Source organism: Coloeus monedula (assembly GCF_965178545.1).
Source record: "Coloeus monedula genome assembly, chromosome: 6".
In the NCBI taxonomy this organism is placed as follows: Eukaryota; Metazoa; Chordata; class Aves; order Passeriformes; family Corvidae; genus Coloeus; species Coloeus monedula.
In genome coordinates, this window is record NC_138786.1 from 40,339,871 (window position 1) to 40,363,394 (window position 23,524).

Consider the following 23,524-nt stretch of genomic DNA (forward strand, 5'->3'; position numbering starts at 1 on the left):
AGAAATAGAGTAAACCATTAGCAGGCTGTGGCTATCCTCTGGAAAACACATTTGTAAAGTTCAGAGGTCACTGGGCAATGGAGGTTGAATGTTTAATGACACACACCGTGTTGTTCTGTTCATGGTTGCTGTTGTGTGGTGCTGGAGACAGCAATGTCATTTGAGTGACCACCATAGCTGGTTCCATGTGATGGAGAGCTACCTATGCAGTAGCAAGCATTTGGACTGACTGTGTTTGATGAATCTGCATCTGTTACTTTTCACTGTGATTTTCTTCGCAATAGCCCGGCATTTGACAATTGAGCACAGCGAACATGAGTAGTGTCTAGCTTTCGGGGGTTAACTTACAGGATTTCTGATTTTTCCTAGTAAGAAACAATAATGTGAAAGCCTTCACAGCTCAAACACATTGTTTTGATTTCAAGTGAGGAATATGTTACATTTCTAGAGAATGGACATTCTATAAACTATGCATTTCCTATGACCAGGTAAATACAGATTACTTCCAACTAGTCTTTTAAATTCAGTTTTATAATGCTTTTTCTGGTAGCTACTGAGTAGCTACTACTGAGCTGCATTTAACTGGACTGCAGTTGCAGCATACTTGATGATTAGCTAGTTGTGATTCTTCTATTTGAATTTTACTTGAATAATTTTTTTAGTCTTAAAAAAATGAAGAGCACTGTCCATGTCTTGGAAAGGCCATGAAAATGTTTTTTCTATCTGTAACACCCAAGAACCTCTGCGTATTTTTTGAGGTTTCCAACGTGAACATTGCTTCTTACTAGGAAGCAGATTGAGGCACTTCTATCACTGTATTGAGCTGTGCAAGTGTATGTAATCTTAGATCTTTCGCTAGATTGCTGAGCAAATATGCAAACTACTTTTTGTATCTGTGAAAACAAATGAAATGGTATAAACTCAAATATTTGATACTACTTTTAGTATGTATTTTCAAGTGAATAATAAACAAACAACTAAAGCATGGCTAAACATTGACATCCATCTTCTGTATCAACCCCCTTGAAAAAAACAAACTCAACAGTTTGGTTGTATTTGCTAAGATATGTTTGTTAGTGAACAGATATTGTGTGATACTGAGGATCTTCGGTGTGTTTTATGACTGATCCTCTGAAAGAAATAAAACATCATTTTCTTGTCTGTAATGTTCAGTTTTCTCTTAACCCATTCAAGGAAAAAACTTATTTGTCCAGTTGATCATAATACAGTTTTCCCTTTCTTCAGAAATCTTTTCTTGCTTGAGTAATCCAGTTAGTGGCAGGCATTTAGTAGAGATTCCATATGGCATAGTCACATTGTGTGATCTTCATAAAATACTCTAAAGAAGTGGTTTCCAGCAGGAGGCAATACAGTACAATGTCTCAGCCACCTATTAGCCACATCACACCTTATGGACAGGAATGTTAATATCATTACAGGGTTGGCAGCTGGAGACTTGACTAAGACATTACAATTACTTTTCTTCTGGTTTAGACAAGAAAGGGGACTTTTTAATTGGTACAGCTTGAAGGAAGTGATTTTTTTAAAGCTCGTTAAGAGATTAGGAGATTGTGTGTTTGATATGTTTCCAGTCCTAACTAATTCTGTAAATGTGGGAGTTTTAAAATTGGTAACAGGTCAGTTCTATACAGAGTTTTAAATATTAAAGATATATAATTTGCTGTTAAGGAATAGCAGTGGTTTCATGGCTGGCAAAGTATCATCTCTTGTACACTGATCTTGAAGCAATAACATAACTGGCAGGCAAACCTGGTTTTACAGCTTTGAATAGTTTGACCACATCCTGCTGTGCAGGAACATGCTTATGACTGTTCATGTGAAAAATTGGCAGGCACCCAGTTGCTCATCTGAAGCAAGTGAAAGAATCCTTCTCTATTTTGAGGCGCTGTTTGGCAGCAGGCAGCACTTCATTGACACTGAAAACAATGGTGAGATGCACTATGCTTGACTTCCCATCATTATCAGTTTCGCTAATTAGTAATAACTGATAAATATCTGCACTTCTTGCTAGCTTTTTTTTTTGGTTTTGTTCTGCTGAAGCAATTTTCCTCCTTTTACACCAAGCAGTGTGTAGAGGTCTGTGTTACCTGTGATTCACAGAGCATTAAGGCATTCTCAGCACACATGAGTGAACAGGTCTTACTGAGATAGTAAACCCAAGAGGTGTATGAAATGTAAAAACAAGAAATGTAAATGAAAACAAATATTTACAGATCTTGGACTCTTAGTTGGGGAATACTCAAGTGACAGGTTACAGTGCCTCATGACTCTTGGGACAGAGGTGATCCCTTTGCATGCCAAAACTTAGTTTGGGATGTTATTTTTTGTACTTTTACTTAGCAGTTTGGTTTTATACTGTGTTTTGGTACTGTTTGGCACTTCTTGACACTTGATGCTAATCAAGTTCTTGGCTGGCAGGAGCACATCTGATGATATCCTCCTGCCTGCTCTGTCAAGATGCTTACTCTACTTTTCCCTTTGCTGCTGCTATTTGGGAACAGGAAAAGAAGAGGTAGGATGCTGTATTCACACTTGTTTATGAACCAGGCAGCTGCCATTGGGTACTGATGATTTTGGTCATGGGCTTATTTCAGGAGGAAAGTGAAAGTAAGGGGGATGTTTATTGTACTTTGAGGATCCAAAAACCTTGCTCATTCACTCACTTTGGGAAGGCAACAGCAAGTTGCTGTTGTTCTCATTTGCATCCTTTTCTCTGAGAGATAGCTGATGAATGGGCATGGGGAAATTCCTTGCCAGCAGGATGGTTAAACAGAGAGAGGACGCCTGTCTGCAGGATACCCCTTTTGCCCTGTGAATTTAGTCCAAGTTCTGACAGAAAGCAACAGAGATATGCAGTAAGATATAGAGTAGATTAAAAAAGAAAAATAATTTGAGATTTAACATTAAAAATTGCACAGTGAGTGCAGGGAGTAAAGAAAGAGGGGCTGATGAAATAGTTGTCAGTTTTATTGGGATTCACTGAGTGGATTTTATTTGGATTACCTAGTGGCCTCAGGTAAAGCTCACAGATGTCTCTTCTTTGCAGGTAAGACTGAGTAAAAGGGACCCTGAAGGGAGATCACAAAAAGTGAAGTTATACGAGCAGTGGTTGTGATTAGCAGTGTTAGTCTGTTTAATTGCATTGCACTGCAACAGTGCTTTAAAATGACACATTTCATTTCCTCTGTACCTAAATAAAGATAATCCTTTGAATGTTTGACTAAATCCATGTTTTAGGAAGTCCATGTTATACAGAACATGGTCAAATCCATGTTTTCTTTGCTCCTTCTCAGAAGAAAAAGTGAATCTCACCAAGTGCCAGACTGAGTCCATGGCTGCTGTATTTGGGACACGTGGAGTAAAATTATTGTGAATGATGCTGAAGAGCATCAGGAATCTTTTGCATCTCAGAAAAGGGCAGGTTCTTCACTACTTGGCTACTTACTTTTTCTAAAAACAAATCCAGTTTGAAAATATATAATAATTCTTTACTTTCTAAGATGATTAGGTGTGCTCTGACTCTCTACCTTGGATATATTTGTTCTGGCTTTAGCATGAATATTTTCCAGGAGAATATTCAGTTAAATATTTGGCTGCATTTAGAAGACCATGAAGTATTTTTTTTCTTCTGAAGTAGGAGCTTTAGTCCACTGGAGACTTAAATAGAGAGGAAACTGGCCAAACAGAATCCTCTTGGTTTCTTACGTTGGGTTTTCTGATTTTTGTAGAATGTTCCCCCAAATCATAACACCTGTTTAATCTTTTGCCATAGTATTCTGTTTAATTTGATAAGGGTATGTGATTCACAGTTTTCAAAGCATTAAGAAATGTGAGGAGTGGTGAGATGTTCAAACAGGATAGTAAGAGAAGGTTTAGGGACACTACAAATCCATGTTTGTAGTGTCAGTTTGTCTCTCACAGTGATGTAGCAGAGGTTGTGATTTCTCTGTAGGCAGGTATCTGTTAACAGAGCATGAAACTCTTTGGTTTCACTGGAGTTGGAATTTCACTACTGAAAGCAAGTATTTTGCAGTTTATTCCTGAGTTTAGACTTTAGTGAGGCTTTGGTTGCATTAGGTCTTGTATTTTTTGAGTTAATACTTCATGCAGCTTGAAGTGCCGGTCAGACAGTAGGTCATTAGTGGAGGGAGAGAAGGATCTGAAGGAAATTACCCTTAGGAGCTCTTATACTGAACTTTTGTATTTAGTCCATGAATGGTAGGTGTGAGTAAATATGTAAATGTTAATGCAGTGTTTCCTTGAAGAGACAGGCTATGCTTTTTTTTTTTTTTTTTTTGAGCTTTAGAAGCAAAATTTTAATTGATACTGCATTTCTTCTTTTTGCTGCTGTAAGGTTTTGACTGAATGATGCCCAGAGACACATCATTGTTTGCATTGTTAAATCACCTGTTGTTCCTCTGCAAACAGTGTGTAGTGCAGAATTCAGAAAATACTTGTCTGCGTAGTATTTGAGGGCATGATCAAGCTTGATATCTTTAATTGTAAACTTTAATGAATTTCCAGTTGAACATTCATCCTCTCTTCAATATCTAGAAGCTACTCACCCCTTTGAAAATGGTAATAAATTTGCATGCAAGCTTGTTCCATTAATTGCTGTTTGACTCATCTATCATGGTGCTAAGCTTTATATTCACACAGCTTAGACTTTCAAGCCAATTTCTGGAATTAATTTAAATATTTAATGTCAAAACCCTAGGACGAAAGAGAGGAAAAATGTATTTTGTATGCTTATTGATCTCCTGTTTCAGGAGCAGCAACCCATAGAGGAAACTTCCAATGTGATTAAAAGCAGAATTCAAACAGTATTCCCTCTGAAGAGTACTGTGCATGCAATAAGGTTTATAGGTACCAAAACTCTTGTAGAGGTACCTTAAGTAAGTTTTCCATGGTACTTAACACTTTACAGTTTCAAGTTAGGTGCTGAGTGTTGAATCCAGTTTCGCTTTGGTTACTTGTTGGATAAAATGTTGGATTTTCTTAAAAATTGGGGAAAAAAAAGAAGTTATGTGCTTTGTATGAAAAGCTGGTTTCCTTAGTCAACTTTCTAAGGAAACTTTACGCAAAATTACTTTGTTATTTTGGATACGTAGATGAGTCTGCATAAGAATTCTTTTTATAATGAACAAAGAAGATTTTTTTTTGTTTCATTTTTATCATTAATATGGAGTCTGAAAAGGCTAATATGCCTGGCCTGCATGTTCACTTGCTTTTCCTCACTCGGTCCTTCAATGTTCACAGGTTGCAATTTTGTGTTTCTTTTTGCCTGTATTAGCAAGTAGTGTGAACAAATAATGGTGGATCTGGAGTATGAAGCAGTTCTCAGCATCTGATGTCCACATTAACCCCTTTCCAGAATGGGGAGAGGGGCATTTCTTTGGTTTGGGGTGTTTTGTTTGTCTGGGGTTTTTTTTGTCAGGCTACTTATAGTCAAGTCCTATGGATGGAATACCATTTGTGTCAGAATGCAGTAGGTGCATTCCTGGAGTGCATCTTTTAGTTTGATTAAATCAAAAAAGAAATCCGATTTGTGTTCTCAGATAGCACTCCATGGTGCAGAACAAAGCATACTAAGTAGAGAAAGTGCAAAGTAGCATGCAAATTGGGTATTACATGAAATTAAGGATAAAAATGTGATGATTTTAAGAAAGAAAATGAGATTTATTTAAATAAATAGGGAAGTAAAAGCTATCAATATTCTTGGAGAAAGTATTCTAATATGTTTGTATTCAGACTTTTTCCTTTGAAAATTATTAGACTATTTTATACGCAGACTTTTCTGGTGATTGTTTTTGTCCTGTCATCAAGATGTAAATGAATTTGGTTCCTTCAAGGAGAAATAGGTTTCAAACTAGTACCATAAATTGCAAATAAAATGATACACAGAACGTAAAGTTTGGATTTAATTGTGCGGTGGAGATATCATGAAGAATAGCAGGCAAACTATATTGCTGATCATGCCACTTCTAGAACATCAGTAATTGACTAAAAGTATTGTGGGACATGGAGCTAAGAAGAATGAATAGAGCTACTTTTTGTTGACTTAATTTATTTTTATTTCCAGAGTCCCTGAGGTGAAATATTGACTCTCTTCCAGCATTGCAATACCCTCCACAGTCATCCTTGTGATTCAGCATGTGTGCTAAGCTGTAAAGAGAGGAGATGAGTAAGGAAGCTAAGGTCTAGCAATAACAGAGGATGTAAGGAAAAATTACTGTGATGATGATAAGCTGATTATTCATTTTCAACAGAATTGTAAATGATTGTGACTGGAATGTGGGACTTAAATATGTTTTTGTTAGTTCCATTTCTTTCTAGATTTTTAACTGTTTTTAAATGATCAGGTAATTACCAAAATGAAAATTTTCCCTCTTGCTTTAGTCTGAATATTGTGACTTTTTTTTTGGTTAAGCTTTTTTTGAAGCTGTTAATCAATTTTTCCAAGTCCTTAGGCTTGATGAAATATTCTGGTTTAAAGTATGTAGTGCTCCTGACAAAAAAAAGGGACAAGAAAATCTATCAATATTCTCTTTATGAAAGGGAGATTTCACAGTAGCATTAACTTATCTTTGTCTGGTTCACCAAGTATGCCTACATTTGTTTGTTGTATGGCTTTACTGTTTCGTGCTTCAGATTGTGAGTATCTAGGATTTAGCCTCTTTTCCATGTTCTGTTTATTCACTGTTAATTATTTTTCAAGCTGAGTTGCTTGAGAACAAGAAAAATTTAGCTTCCATTACCCTCTATTGCAAATGAAGGACAGGCTTTCCTATTGCATATAGTCTGCATGTGATTGTAAGATGCTGTTGTCAGAGAACTTTTTAAGGCTTGCTGATGTTAATGCTTTGTTGTCATTCTTTTCAGCTGTGTTTTTGATTTATTCTTGAATATACAGCACAAAATATCATTCTTTATCGTTTACTTTTGTATTGAAAATACTTTTTAAATTACACAATTCAAATACATAGAAATACTTAAAGGCTCTTAAGAAGCTGTGACTATGTAAAAAGTATAATACTTGTAGCTATAACAAAAGAAAAGTTGCAGATGAAGAACAGTATTAAATCATACAAGTATGACAACTTTTTTCAGTTCTGGAGTCGTTATCAGAAATACAGAATAGAAGTGGCTAACTACACAGTATTTAATTGGTGTAAAATACTGATGCAGTAAGACTTATGAATGTATGCTTTATATTGTTAATAACAGAATTTGAGAGAGAGGAATTTTAACATTACTTAATTAATTACTAGCTAAAACATGTAAATCTAAGTATATTAACCAAAGTCGTGCAACAGTTATTGGTCATCTTTCAGTTATGCTGAGTTGCTTATTTCTTAGTTAGCTGTAACGTCCTTCTCTGCTTTCTGCAAAAGTAGTACCAAAGATTAGAGAAACCCCAAAAAACAGAGTAGAGCTCTCTATCAAATAATGGCTATGAACACTTTGCTCCTAGTTGTCTCTTGAGATGACTTTTCACCAATAGGTAAGATTTCTTTCAAGTCTTGTTATTATCATGATGAGAAATTTCTTATTTCAGAGATGGTATTACTGATCCCAGCAATCTTAGGAAACAATAGTTTCCACTCTCTTTTTCCTGAAAGTGCTCCGCTGTGTTGTGTTCAGTAGGGGAGTGAACACTAGGCCTCTCTGTGACTTTAATTCTTTCATCTTTAAGACAAAGTTTTTCTTTCTTAATCTACAAGCATTTTTTCAGCCTTATTGCTTGGGGTCCCGTTCGCAATCAAAATGTTAGGATTTAAATTGAATCTTAGCCTGAAAAACAAGTCTTGAAGGAGTCACTGTGAAAAGGAGAGCCAGTGCCAGCCTCCAGGAAGACACAGCAAAATTATTGTTAATATCTTATGCTAAATAGTCACGTCAGCTGGCGTTCTACTGTAGGGCCAGCCAGCAGCTGTGTCTCTCCTTACATGTTCTCCTTATGTCATGTACAGTGTCCTCTATGGTATTCAGACTCTTCTCAGCAGTAGTCATGCATTTTACCCAATTTGTTTGTTTTGGCAGGCAGGCCTATCACTTTGCTTTCAGAAGTTGTCATAACATTCTTCTATCTTTGTGTTTTTCTTAATTTTTTTCCCCCTTAGGGTGTCCTATTCCACGAAGAATGGAATTGCCAGGATGAGAGCAGTGTTGGTAATTACACATGTCAAAGGCAGCTGATTTTAGGTTTAAGCATTTCTGCTTTTCAGTAACATATCTGAAAGCTTTTAGGTAACTGTTATTCAAAGCTGCAGGATGAGCCCACTTGAGAAGGGTGCATCTATTTGGGTGTTACATCCATGTCTGTAAAACACCTCAATGAAGCTAAAGCTAAATTTTCTTACAGAGATAGAATCTTCAGATTGAACCTCTGTTTAATATTTGCAGAGTCTTACTCATGTACCAAAATCATACATTCAGGCATTTCTCTTCTGTTACCAAAGCTGAGCAATACATAATTTCTAAATGTGTGGGTTTGTTCTAGTTTTGCAGAGCTTTGGTTTACTTTCTTGAATCTTCCTTTGTGGGATGCTTTTGTATTCTATGTATGATTTATTTAAAGTTTGTGCAACGCTGATTAATTTCTTGATTTTTTAAAATTTTCGTCCACTTTTTCATTCCACAAATTGGAAAAGGTGTCTGAAATATAATTTTATATATTTGCTGTTACCTAGCTATATTTGCTGTTACTTTCTCTGTATTGATGAGACAGAAACTGTTTCCACAATAACATCTGAAGATTTGTAATTAGTTGCTTCATTTTCACCCTTATGCTTAGACAGTTAAAACACTGATATTAATATTGCTTTCAGATACTTCTGGATGGAAGTTTCCTGGAAAAAGAGCAAATACTACAGGTTCAGATCATTTATTCAAAAAGTGTCTATTGTCCCTGGTGTATCTGGAGAGGTTTGTGCTTTCACCTACCTAGCTGGTGCTTTAGTTTGTAATAATCTCTAGTTTAAATTAGGTTTTATTACATGTTAAACAAATTTTGTATGGACATATTATACACCAGAAAATATTCAAGAACTGCCACTTAGGCAACCAATGGCTCAACTGAGAGTACAAAATTTATCAGGACAAATGGACAGTATGTACTACAAGGTACACCTGCAATAACATGTTTACAATATCAGAATAGAAAGATTTTAAACCTCTGCTATCTATACAGTGATCTGTGATTCTCTTTTCTTGAAAAAGGTGATGATATTTAAGGATGGACCAGAAGTATTCCTGTCCTTTTGTGCAGTAAATGCCAACTTAATGTTTCGGCAATAGCCTTGTTTGCATATGGATTTTACAAAAATCCATTGAAGATTATTTGAAAACCAGCTCATTAGAATGACAGATTGCTTACCAAATTTTGTTTTCTTGTCAACTAATATTGGTTACATTCAATTAAACAAGGTTGTACTTTCTAAAAACATAATCTGTCAGCAGCTGAGTGCCTTGCTTATATCTGCAGATCAGATTCCTAATTTCTAAATCTAGTTGGAAGATTAGGCTGTTTCTAAAATTTCTCCTTTTCATACAGCTTTCACATTTTCACTACCTCTATTCTGCTATACATATTGTTCAAGTACCAACGCTGCAGATTATTAAGTGGGGGTGAGAGAAAGGCTTTAAACAAGAGCAATTGTCAGCTTTCTGTCATGGTGTGTTGTCAGATGTGTGACAAGCTGTCTCTTGGCCACAGGCCATCTGGTTGTAATGGAGCTGACTACTCTTCTGAGGAGCCAGCAAAACATGTGGCCACACGAAGCAACAGCTCCATGTCATTTGGTCAAGTCAATAAAGCAAAGGTTTGGGGTGTAGTAATCCCAGTTCTGACATGGTCTTGTTAGTTGATTGAGATTCTTAAACTTTCTGTGCTAATTTGTCATCCCACAAAACCAGAAAGTACTACTTACTAACTTGACTTAAGTGTTGGAAAAATTGATTACTCAGTGTTTACGAAAAGTTATAACATAATTAATTATGAGTATGATTAAAGAAGAGTTATTGAGAGGAATCATGTAATAAAGAGAATATATATGGGGAAAAAAAGTGAAGTAAAAATGTAGACAAAAATGAAGTGGTGTAGTGGAGTGAACCTTACACAGCCAAGATGAGAACTGAGAATTCGAGTGTACATTTATGCGTACGTTCTGCTGTGCAAAAGAAAGGAAGAAAGATGCTGCATTTGAAGGAGGGAGAAACTAAAGAACTTGGAGAGGGAAGATTTATGTTTCCTCCTTTCAGCAATGAAGGAGGAGAATTTTTTTTTTTTTTTAAGTTACTAAAAAATATAGTTTATGGGTTTCTGAAATTTGCGTTCCTTCCTTTCATTAGGAACACATTTTCTGTGGGAGTTGCATTGATTTGGAAAATGCATAATAAGACCATAAATAAAATAAGATCAGAATAATATTTTAATATTCAGATGCTTTGATTTGCTTCTTGAGGACCTTTCTTGCAGTACTGCATAGTACTTAACCACTGTTGAAATTATTTCAGGCAATCAGCAGGGTATTTAGGTCTTGGTTTTCATGTAAATAGTATATTAATGCATGTTCTGTATTAATGGCAAATTTATTCCAAAACCTCTTGGATGTTGTGTAATTTTATTCTTTAAATGTTTTTAAAGATGTTGAGGTTAATTATTCTGAATTATTTTCTATACAGAAGTTTCTACTCTGAAATAATTTCTTGTATCTGTATGCTGGACTTGCTGATATCCATTGAAAGTAAAACTGACCCTAGTCTTAACTATTATTGTACTTGCAGACCTTTATTCAGTGATTTAGAATTTAGCTAATCAAGATTACTTTTATTTTTTTGGTCATTACTTTTAAAAGAGAATCTTGACTCTTGAATGCTCTTTCCCTCTTATGATAAAATTTTAATTAGTGTTTTCCATTTGCTGACTTATTTGGGAGTATTGGTAATTTCCTTTGCTTTTGAATATAACACACTGACACATGAATTACGATTTCATTGTACTGTGACAGTGTCTAGTATTTCTAAAATTCTGCAGTGGGGCGTGAGCAGGCGTACTACTTGTGTACTACTCATCTGCTTACATGCTTAGTTTATGCATTATTTATTAGACTTACAGGCATGAAATTAAAAATTTGAATTAATAATGTGACTTTGATGTAAAGCAGAAGTTGCTTATTTATATATGACAGGCAATTAGGAAAAAAACACTCTTACTTTAGTTTAATGCATTTTTGCTTACTTTCAGACTCAGTACAGCCTCATGAATAAATGTTTGACTCCAGGTTACTAGGTTTGTGTTTTGATTAGAAACAACTCAGAGGTGAGGTAAATTTGTTAACTTATATGCAATGGACACAGGAAAATGTGAAGGGGACACAGGAAAATGTGAAGGTGACACAGTTATGTGGCTTCAGCAGCTCCTGCTGTTGTTTCCTCCTGCAGATCAGGAGTCTGTCAGCAGCCCCTCTTAGCACAGACGTCGCCATCCAGTGCACAGCCAGCACAGGAACCCTGTTTGAATGACCTGTGAATCACATGCAGCTCAAGAACATCACCTTTTCCTTTCTCTATTTCTTGCACATTTTTATAGAGAGTTTCATTGATTAGGAAAGTCTGTGTGTGTTGAACTCATTGAGAAGTAGATCAGCGTTGTTTTGATATTTGAAATATCATTGCAAGGATGTAAGAGTATGTAGAGAATGCAGCTGGGTGGGTAAGTATCATAGTGCTACTCTGTGCTGTGGAATTGCTGCATGTGTAAGGATGGTTAACATGAAGGGTGTAAACAGTTAAACTTTCCTGTCTAAATTTTCTGAATACTGTGCACTTACAGTTCCTTTAACTAATAAAATGAAAATAAATGAAAACTTGTTTTGCTGCATTTGAAGTGTTCAGAAATAGACAGGGAAATGAATGGTGGGAGGAAACCTAGTCGTGCCTACAGCATATTATCTGCCTTAATGCTACAGGTTGCAACTGGCTCATAGTGACAAAGAAAACAAAAATGTTTTATTTGTATTTTGACGCATTTCTTTTTGTAGCTTTTTGAAGCAAGACACCATTGCACTGCTACAAAAAAAATTGAAGTGGTTACATTTAAGTATTTCTCTTACTAATAGAATATAAATTTTTAAAGATGCATGTGTTTCTGAGGCCTAAACTCTACAAAAACACTTTTCTTTCTTGAAATTAGAGTAGTTTTAAGCTGGTGGGCATTGTATAAATAATCATTCAAACACATTTGCTGATGGTTTGCCAAAACTTTGAAGTGAAGTATTTTTTTTCAGAGGTTAGAAAACCTTAATTCAAAATTATAATTTAATGGAAAATTTTTTCTATTGATTATTATGTAGAAACTCATTTATTACTGTATTTCTTTTAAAGTTATTACTTTAGAAGAAAAAGGATAAATTCTATTTATATAAGTGCTTCCAAACATCTGCAGTTCAAAGTGCGTAATTCACAGTGACACCAAAGGTTGGTTTGTGTTTTGACTGGATGACTTTGGTATTATTTTTGTCTGCAGAGGAAAGAGTGTATAGCATCCAAGTGGCGCAAGATGTTTGCCTCTCCAGAAATTGTGATGAATTTGGGACAAGGGGCAGACTGTTCAAAAAAAGAAAAATATTGAGGGGAGGGAGAAGAAGGGCAGTCAAAGTGAGAACACTTGCATTCCATTTGGCATATTTGAGCTGGGAGCCAGTCTGAAGTACAGATGATTATAAACAAAGTAAGAAAAGGTGAACAAAATAACCAGCTAAGAGAAGAACCAGTTTAATTGTTTTTGTTTTCTTCACATGGTTATTTATTGTATTCAGGTTTCCACAGGTGAAGACTTAAAAATATAACAGGTGAAAAAGTAGCTTTGTTTCTTCATCTTTTTCGTGTCTGGTGTCTGGAATAATTACTTGTGCTTCAGTTGTTCATGGCAATGAATATATGTTAACTAATTTCAAAACATAGATGCACTTCATCACTTCTGAAGGTATTATGCTGTGTAGTAGTAGGACCTCAGTACCCCATAAACTTATCTTTCAATGGTAATGATGCATTTTCCATCAATATATGGTGTGTCACTTACTTTGCTCATGAGCATTTTGCTTAAAGTTCATAAAGGAAAAAAATGCATGTGGGAAAATAGTTCTGCTATTCACATGGACTCCAACTTTCCCAGAATTTGGAGAACATAAATCATTTTCCCAAGTTACTCAGGAGAAACCAGGTTATTTTTATTTCACAGTACTTCAGTAATCGAGAATTCCATTTCAGCAAGGTCTTCATGCATAAAAGTCCACAGAATGTGGCAGAGTACTCACTGTTTGAAGTGAAGGTGCTGATATGCAATCAAGTCATTATGCACTGGCTGACCCAGAGTGAGTGACTTTGCACTCACTTTTGATTTTTGTGTGACTTGAATAAAAATATGTTACCTTTAGTTTAATGACAGAATTAAGCTGTTTGTGGGAGACTGTGATTATGTATTTTTAAGCAAGGGAGGCCTCATAAGGCTTGCGATCAGATCAGGCTAAAGATCCACCTGTCTCACCAGCCTGACCTCACTCTGGTCAGTACAGGAAAAAGCACATTGCAATACCTCCCTCTAGGCACTGTCGCTTTTTTTCAGCAAGCTCCTCGGTGGACTCTTATGTGTTTATGCCAGTGCTGATTCTTAAGGTTGTAAGCACTGCAAGTTTTGATAAGGACTTTAGAGGAACAAATGTATTCTAATGAAATACTATCTTTTGCATGTGCTAATTGAATAAGACAATCAAATATTATTAAGAATTCAGGAAAGAACTTTGTGCAGAATTTTGCCTCATCTTAGTACATTTGTTTCATTAGACTTTGACCCCCATACCTGTAATAACAGAAACAAATCAATTGCTTTCCTTTTTCTCTAGTATATAAAAGGCATAATGTGTTGACTTTTTTTCCCCTAGCATATTGCCATAAGTTCAGGAGAGGTTAGTTTGGATTCCTTTTAATGAAAGGCAGTGAAAAATATTATATGCCATATAGTAATATTAAAAGCAAATATAGATGTAACAGGATTAAATAGCCACCAGGACTGCATTTGTAGTAAGGAAGTGTTATGGTTTTCTGTTATATTCAGTTTTAGCTGTTGCTTCCTGAGCCTGAGAGTGTCACAGTACCCTTTCCTGGGTCAAATCTGTGCTGAAATACAAAATGAGAAATTCACCTGACATTACCACCCTACTTCAATGAGATGAGAGCGAGGGACCCTGGTATAGCAAAACATTTATGTCTCTTTGAAAGCACTCGAACAGCCTGATTGACCTAAGAAGTGCAGAGTTAAACAGGTGTGAAACCTCTGGGGATAGGTGTTGTCTTCATACAAACAAACTACACAGGGACCAAATGGTTGAGGCCAGGGGGTTGCTCTGCTCAATGTTAATGCTCTGCAGTATTCCATCTTTGTCTCTATTAACATTATTTCTCCACTGGCTTGCAAGTTTTTCTTTTGTGCAATGTCTGAACCTTTTACTTTGAGAACACCTCACTGAAGAATCATGTTAAATAACAATCAAAAAATAACTCATCAATCTGTGTAGATGTGGCAGGCACCATAACACTATGTTAACGTGTTACAGGTACAAGTTGAAGAAGAAATGCTGAAAAGCTGACAGCATGTTAAAGATGGTTTGTTTATACAAGTGCTGAAGTTATGTTTGATATGTTAATGCAACCTCATTTTCTAGTAAAGGCCAAACACTATTAAGCGGTTATTTGCATTGATTTTTCTATCTTCTGAAATACTTGATTCAAGGTAAACCATCTTTACTCCTGTATAACTGGAACTGGGGCTATCTTTTAACAGTCACATGCTGGGTAGGCCTCATGGACTCTACTCAGTGATATTCTCCTGGTCCGTTTCTTGACCTCTCCATCAATGTCCCTTTTAGCAGATGCTCTTTCTTGCAATTTGTCTGGATTTTCCCTGTGGCATTCCAACGCTCCCACCTGGAGAGTCACTGAAAGAGGTCAGCACCCACTGCAGCTTGAACCGGTGCCTCTCACAAACATCCTCATTCTGCTGAATCATGTTACCTGATGCTCATTTTAAAAGACTTGACAGTAGCCTAGTAGTTTACATTTTAAGATGGGAGGGAAGAATATATTTACTTGCTGTCTATCCTTGCTTTCCCGGCTGAATCTCTTCTTATCCTTTTTGTATGTTACCTGCCTTGCTTTTCATTTTGTGTCTTAGCTGCTTGTGATACATCCTGTGCTGGGTACAAAGGTATTTGTTTGAAAAGACTGAGTGTATTTAGAAGAGTTGCATGGTGGAAATTGAGATAAAGAGAAGATTGAATCTCTGTTGCTGGGAATGGATGATGTTGCAGTGACAACTGTACAGTTGGGCAGTGATGGCTGCTCAAGGAACACTTAAAGTAGGCTTAACGAAGTTCACTGTCTGTCAAGTACATTATCACCTGCATCAGGCTAGCTAAGGTAGGAGACTTTTGGGGGGAAATACCTTCAGAGAGGAGAACAAATGTGTGGGTTTGAAAGAAGAGAGGACACCTTTGTCAGGATTGGTTTTGGGGGTGGTTTTGGGTTTTTTTACCTTCAGTGTTACCTCTCTGGCTACAGAACTCTAAGTACACACAGTAGACCACACAGTAAAGTTTATTCTTAGTAAATTATTTGTGTGATACCTTTATAAAATTACATTACCGTGTCTGAGGCTTTAATATCCTTTACTGAGCAAAGTAATTAGTGTTCTGATCAAGACATTTTCTCATTGACATGTGTCTACACTGCTCTTTTATTCCTTGATGTACTCCAAGTATCTGAAGTAGAGAAGCAGTTTTCTCAGTTAACAGCCTGTGTTTCATAAAGTGTTGAACTCGTGGGAATTTGGATTTAAGGGCACAATTAAACCTCAGATACAATGTTTAGGTAACCTGTGTTGCACAAGATATATTCACTGTTTGAAGTTTTCCCAAGTGTGAATTTCCACAAGTTTGAGATAACAGAATTTAGACACAGTATTTCAAATTAAACACTTCCTTTAGCTTTCAGCTTTCTTAAAAGGATACATCCAACATTTCCTTTTTGTCAGTACCAAGTTAGATGATGTCTTCTCTTCACTGTGCTCCAAAAAGTATTTTTATATATGTTTTTAAAAGGAAATTTAGTTTCTTACTTCCAGCTGTTGGCATTTTAGAGCCCTGGAGTGAACCAATAAAAACACATGTTCTTTTAAAGAACATCTATTTTTACTGGACCTTGCTAACAGCTAGTGACACAGAATTCAAAAAATGTTGGCTCAAATGAATAGAGGGGCTACATTGTTTTAAATTCTATTTTTAAAACTTTTCTTTACAACAAGATTACACTACAATTTCATATTCTCCTGCACTTATGAAAAGGAGTGCTTGACTTTAGAATGCTGTTTTAATATTTTTAAAGTAGTTCAGGTATCAAAGTTGTCAAGTATAAAATTTTGCTAAGACATACACAGTGTTGCTGCTTAAGAGTATTATTATAATGCTTTCACAAAGAGGGTAATTGAAGATTTTACTTCCTGGACAGCCAGGAATAAATGAGAATATCTTCTGTTAATGCAATGTTTCCAACATAATAAAACACTTAGGTGCAAAGGTCAAATTAGATCACCATTTCTTTCAGTGATGCCTCAAATTGAATTCAAGCAGTATTCTAGTTGAATATGCCCTGGTTTTTTTCAGATATCAACACTCTTAGTAGAAAGGAAATGAAAGAGAAATCATGAACTGTTTCCAAGTTTGATGTAAATGTAATCATGTCAAGGTTGACTTGATAGGGAGGTTCACCCATTGTATGTTACTTGTGTTGCATCTTTACTGTACTTTACTTGTTCTGTGTTCTGCAAGATCCTTCAGTCCCACTGCTGCTGTTTATTTCAGTGTCCTGTCTTCACAGGAGTGAAGAGGAATGCAGAATTAAGATTACAGCCATACCCTTAGTTGTACAAGCTGCTCTGTACACCGAGATCTTTTTTCATAAAGTCCTGTAGCTAGATTTGGCTCTTAGCATATTTTCACATACCTTTTGGAATCAAGAGAATAGCATGATTATAAGTTCAAGTTTTAAAGGTAAATTGAGATTTTATTCTTTTTAATAATATTTACAAAACTTGTGCTGTTGTCAAATTGCAATTCCAAAACACTGTTTTGAAGAAGAATGTTGGCAAAGCAGAAAAGTCCTGGTGATCATACATGATGTAATGTATAGTGCCTGAAGTGGTAGATTGTTTTTTTTTAATTGTGTTTAGATCACGTAAACTAAGGAAAAAATGTTGCTAGAGGAAAAAAGAAACCCTAACCTGTGTTTAGTTCTTCAGTAGTTTTATTAGCGCCTTCGTGTCTGCAAACACATAATTTTCATACTGGACATGGAAGAAGAATTACAGCTGGGATTCTGTGATTTGTGATTTTGTGTGTGTGTGTGTATGTGAGATAAACAGAGACATTAAATATCTCAAGTATGTGAAAATACTTACAATCAAATGTATCTTAATATTTTTTCTGTATTTCCTTATCTATGGGAAAATGTACTTTTTTCTTGAAATAAAAATGAAACTGTACATTAAGGAAGTTTACAATACACACCGAGAGAATGCTCTAGGCCAGAAAAATTCACTGCTTTTAAAATAGGTAATCCTGTTAGAAATAAGCTCAGATTTCTAATATAAGTAATGAAATATAACAACAGATATGTGAATGGAATTTTTAATAGTAGTGTTGGGCTCCTACAAATATTTAAAATGTATTCAAATAGAGGAATGGATCATTCTGGTTTATATACTGTACTGGATACCTGATGAGCAGTACCTTGGTAAGGTCTTATTTTGTATTTAAGAACTGTACGTATTGTTATGTCCTTAAAATTTCTGTCTCAATATCCTTTAGCATTCCTTATTTTACTAAGACCTCAGTTATAATTTTTTCAGTTCTGCAGCTTTCTGTTTCACAGTTTTTCTTTTTTTAGAGTTAACATGAGCCAGGCTTCATTGTCCCATATACTGAATTGCTCAGGAGTAGGTTGTATGTACACGATGGGAAGCTCAGTTCTGTGTTGTCCACAGTTGCTAAGATAACACAAGAGACTGACATTGTCAGGTCCTCCATTTGAGACAGCAATGCCTACATGGGCATTATATCAGAATTCTTACTCCTTTTTTGCTAGGGTTTTCAGAAAGTATGTATTAAAATACTTTTTATCATTTAATTGTCTTTTGTTTCCACAGTCTGTTAGCTTTGGGTTTTGGTTTTGGTGGCCATATCCAAACTACTTGCTTGTAATACATTGTTGTAAAATGCTTCTCCTGGTACTCTGCTTTTCCCTAGGTCTAACAGTTGTTCCCCTATGTCTTCTTGGTACTTCATCTGTTTTGTTTTGCTTTTTTTTGTAAAACAGTTTTTTTCATGAAGTGTCTGCTAAAAACTAATTGCTCTTTCAAACCAATGAACTGGGCAAGACCTTTTATAGTTCACATTAAAAAGAGCAAAATATAATTTGGCTCACAACTTGCAGATTTTTAATCATTAAAATAAATGCTCAGCAGACAGCGGTAAGTATACATGTATAGATGCACACAGTAGCAAGTGCTAATTTTTTCATTTCTTGTCATTAAGTATTTAAAGAAAACAATCTTAAAACTTCTTTCAATATGTTGTGTGTGTTGGAGAATTAGAGTAACCTCTTAGTGTGAAAAATACAAGTATAAAAATTCATGTATATTTTCCTGTAAAAGGCTGGATCGTTGATTTGGGAGGAGGGTCTTTCATTTGCTTGCATTTCAAAAAGCATGCATTCTTTCCTTTATATCTACTTTCTTAATACATAAAAGCCAAAACCTAGCCATATATTGGCATAACTAGGAGCAGAAATTCAACCCAACATTCTGATAAATATCTTATCTGATACTTAGCTTTTTTGGCTTACATTGGACCAGGAAGAAACTGAATAATTAGACACATTTAAAAAACGTAGCTCTAGTACTGTCTGGGATTGTAACTTGCTTTTGTCTGATGCTTTCACTACTGCAGAAATGATGATGGGGTTATTTACGTTAAGTCGTTTGGCTTGTTGAAAAAAAATATGCCCACACTCCTCTACTTAATGGGATTCTTTCCTCGTTGCAGTGCAAACGGCTGGAGCAGGAGCTTCATCATCTGAAAGAGCAGAACCAGACTTCAGCAAACAACACGAGACATATGACTGCTGAAAACAATCAAGAACGTGCTCTGAAGGTAAATCTCCATTTCTTCTTGCAGGCAAATTAAGGTTGTAAGCCCCTGGTGCCAGCTTTCTGGGCTGCATATATCAGTTGTGTACATTTCGGCAGAAGTGAGCTATGGTGTTTGCCAACAACTGCTTCTTTAAACACAGATACAGCACCCTTCTGTTATGGTTTTATTTTATTTTGCGTATGAAAGCAACAAGAAAAAAAATAACATATCCTCCAAATTATTGGGCTGGTAATTAACACTAAATTCTTGAGATCTGTCTTTGCAATATTACATTGTATAACGTGAAGAAAACTGCAACTGTTTGCCTCGTGGTACCTTTGCAAAACTAATATTTTAAAGCATGGCTGTTTGATCTGCTCCCAGCAGTGTGTGCTATATTAATAACATTGTTGACCGATACTACTAGTGACCACATAGTTGATACTACTATTTGCAAAAGGGTAGCTACTTGGAATTGGGAGGAGGAATAATAAGTCTTGTCAATAAGAATAAAAATGAGCAGAGAGGCGGGAGAGGGTCAGAGAAAGGACAGTGTAAAGTGACAGGTTATTGCTGCTTTGAGAAAGGGAAATTGTAATGTCAGTGGAATTGATAGCTACATACCCAGCAATCTCACCGTTAGCCAGGATAAGAGACTGTGCCAGGTAAGATGTGCAAGTGGTGTGCACACCTCTTCAACCACTATATTCCTAAAAATCTCTTTTATCAGTAGTGAAGAGACAATACAAATACAGAAGTTACTCTGTTTATACTGTGTTGTCATTTTAAAACTGTTTGATTTAGACAGTAAGATCCAAAGGCATCTCATTTATAGATAGCTTTTCCTCTGTCTTCTTTTTCTATTTTTTCTTTTTATTTGGGAAACATCATTATTCACACAACAACTTGACCAAAGCAAAGTATAGGAGTAAAAGTAAATCCTTGTGTAGTTTGACATTTCTCAGTAAGAAAAACAATAAATATAACAATAATAAATGGAGAGAGGCTGTATGCCACACAAATGCTGTATGTTCCATGGGTTTATAATTGCCATCAAAATCTGTGGTGAATATTACAAAATCAGGTGTGCAATACTGAAAGCAGATGACTGGAAATGGAGATCATAAACATTCAGGGCTGTTTCTGACTGCAATAACAGTATGTTTTGAATCTGGTAGCACTAAAAGTCAGTGCTTGCCAGGCATGCTACTTTTTGAACGTAGTATTGTTTTTCATTAATTGCATGCTGACTTGTTTTTTCTGTGTCATTGAAAATACTATGCACGGAGCCTTTCTGCTAGAAAAAAAAAGTTTTATTTAAGCTACACTTTTTGCATTTACTGTTGTCTGACATAATGCTTACAGAATAATTATATTTTCAGAGGAAGAAGTGATTTGATAGTTCAGAGTGTTACTAGGATTTCATTCTAAGCCTAATACTGCTCTCCCAACACCTAATCTTTAAAGAATTTCATTTCTTACTGTCACAGGAATTTTTTTATTTTTCAAAGTTAAAGGCTAATTGATCATAGTCTCTTAAAGATGAGAGTCTGGGGAGGAAAAAAAAAACCACTTTTCAATTTTTGGTAAAGTTGAACCTTTTTTAATATTGTAGCTCCGTAGAGTTTGTCTCAGTTCATATTACTGTTGCCTACAGTGAGGAAAGGTCCTCTGGAATATTTTTTAAAAGGCCAAGTTGTATTCTTGACCTTGAAAACTTTAAAATGCCCCAGTGAAATATTGCCGATAGTAGTTAGCTTTGATATACAGCACATGGGTACACATCCAGACCTCATGTAAATGAAAAGCTTATCACCCACTTTTAGTGTAAGTGCAGCCTGGAAAACTGATGTCTGGTCAGGATGAAGATCATGTCAGTGACTCACATAGGAGGGGGTTTGGTCAGTGCTCTGGCGCTGGCTGCAGATGGCTGGGATGCTCCTGCTGCTGTCAGCGGCAGAGCTCCCAGAGGAAGAAATACCCAGCCAGAGCCCTCCACGGGTCACTCACCTCCCCTGTGACACCCTCCTGTTCTTAGCTGGCACCTCCTGCCTCTTGCATGCGCTCAGTAGCTCTTGCAAGGCTACACTCAGAGTGCATGTACAGACCCAGGCATCCCATATTGTCCCCTCTCCACTGCAGAGCGCCTTCTGGACATTTGACCATTTTCAGAGAAATAGGACACATCATTTGTCTCTGTGGTACAGGGTAAATATCAACTCAACTTTTATTTTCACTGTGATCCAAGGAACTACATTTATTTTAACCACCTCTACATGCAAGCTAGGAACTGTGCTATGTGTTATTAACCTGTCCAGCAGAAGGAATCCGGGTATTTCTTCTGAGTCTGTCCAGGACAGTTTCTATCAAGAAAGTTTTTTAAAAAAAATCTGTAATTTTCCCTATTCTCTTACACGTAATTGATGTTGAGGCAGTCTGTTGGTTCAGTTTGGCAAAAGATGTATTCTGATGATGAGGAATTTGATCTGCTTTAGATTTTCTTAAGGGAGTAACAGAAGTGTAAACATCAGTTGTAGTGCAGGGATATTTGCAATTTTAACTGGATAAAAATACAGTAATCAGGATCAGATAGATTAATGATGGCGTAAAAGTTTGTGATAAAAGATGAGATCATTACCTCTATGGAACCCTGAAATACACTTAAGAACAAAACCCAATGGCTATTGTTTCTTTTTTACTTTTTAAAATCATGTCACAGTAGTGAGTTGCTTGGAAGGAAAAAAGTGTAAGACCAATCCACAAAAAACCTATTTCATTCCACTGATGTTAGGGTCTATTAGGTGAAGTAAGCTGCAGAGCTTTCAGATTTATTTTTTGATATATCAGCTCACGAGGCTATTGCCACCCTTCTTTGAGGCAGTAGAAATCCATAGCCAGGAGTGAGGCAAAGCAGTGGGGAGACACATTATAACTGTGGAAGAGGTGTGGTGGCAGTAATTTGTCTAGAGTCGGGGTCTGGAAATCACAAGGATGATGTAAACACTCTTTTGCAGATTTTTGTTTTTACACTTTTAGATTCCATGACAAATAAAACATGACAAATGAGGCATGCCATGCACATTATAATGTGCTATTTCATCTTACTGTGCCATATAACATCTGCACATCTTGGTAAGATAGCTCTTCTTAACTAATCTCTGTGTACATATTAGTAGCATGTGATTTTAAATTTCCATATTTCATGTATTTATTGCATAGAAAATTCCTTACAGCACTGTGGGCCATTCAGCCCCACAATGCCAAACTGGCACTCCTAATTTTTATAATATTTTTATTAGTCATAGGGGATTGTATTAATTGAATGAAAAGGCCAACTTCAAATCTTCCCTCCAGTCAATGCCCACAACTGCACAGAGGTCATTCAGAGAAGCATGTGGGCCCCTATTTCCATAGTTAAAGTAAAATAATCCTCTTCTTTGTGAAACCATTTTTTTAAATCTCTTATTATATTTCACATTGAATTATAGCTAAATCTTTTAGGGATAATTGCTTCCTAAGGGCCTATACATTTGCGCTCTCAGTACATTTTCATAAAATAAGATCTGCAGAGTGCTTTGCAGTTCTAATGTGTCAGGGTCTATATGTAAGATTATTCATTTGTGCTTGGCCTTCATAATTAACATTTGGTCTCTACTGATTCTGATAAATGTATTCCCAAAATGCGCAGAAACAACTGATTCAATTAAACATAAAAAAGTTGAAGAATTGCTACTTTTTCATTATTTTTCGAATAGTCATTCATTTTACTGTTGTTAGCTTTGCAGTGTGTAATTTTGAAATTCAAAGTTTTCAGTAATACATATTTTCTGAAAAAAAAAAAAAATTTTTTTCCAGTGTGCATGTCCTCTTTACTGAGATTAAGAAGAATATGAAATTATTGGGAAAGAAATAACTTATTGTGAAATTTTTTGGGAAATGTTTAACTGGATTTGAATGAAATAAAGAGAGGTGACTTTTTTTTCCACAGGCCTTATCTATTTTGTAATTTTTAATTATAGTAGTATAGTAGTATATTCTTCTCAAAGCAGCTAATAATCTACTTTAAAGATCAGAGAGACATACTAATTTTACTTTCAAGGCAAACTCTTGAAAAGGAGAGGACTATTTCATGGTGATATACAAATCAGGTGCCTTTACTGACTAAATGAGATTACTCCATCCAATTATGATGTCATTAGAACTGGTAAGGGTTATTAATCTCCTTCAGAGCTGTTGAGATGTTACATATTTTGTTATGA

General features: G+C 35.8%; 1 protein-coding gene across 1 annotated transcript in view; it reads left to right on the forward strand.

Moving 5' to 3' along the window:
* Positions 1–23,524, forward strand: part of MIPOL1 (mirror-image polydactyly 1) — a 153,253-nt gene that overhangs the window by 42,963 nt on the left and 86,766 nt on the right. Inside the window, exon 9 of the mRNA XM_082283630.1 lies at positions 19,179–19,286. Coding sequence (XP_082139756.1) covers positions 19,179–19,286 — 108 coding nt within the window. The remainder of the gene's footprint in view (positions 1–19,178; positions 19,287–23,524) is intronic.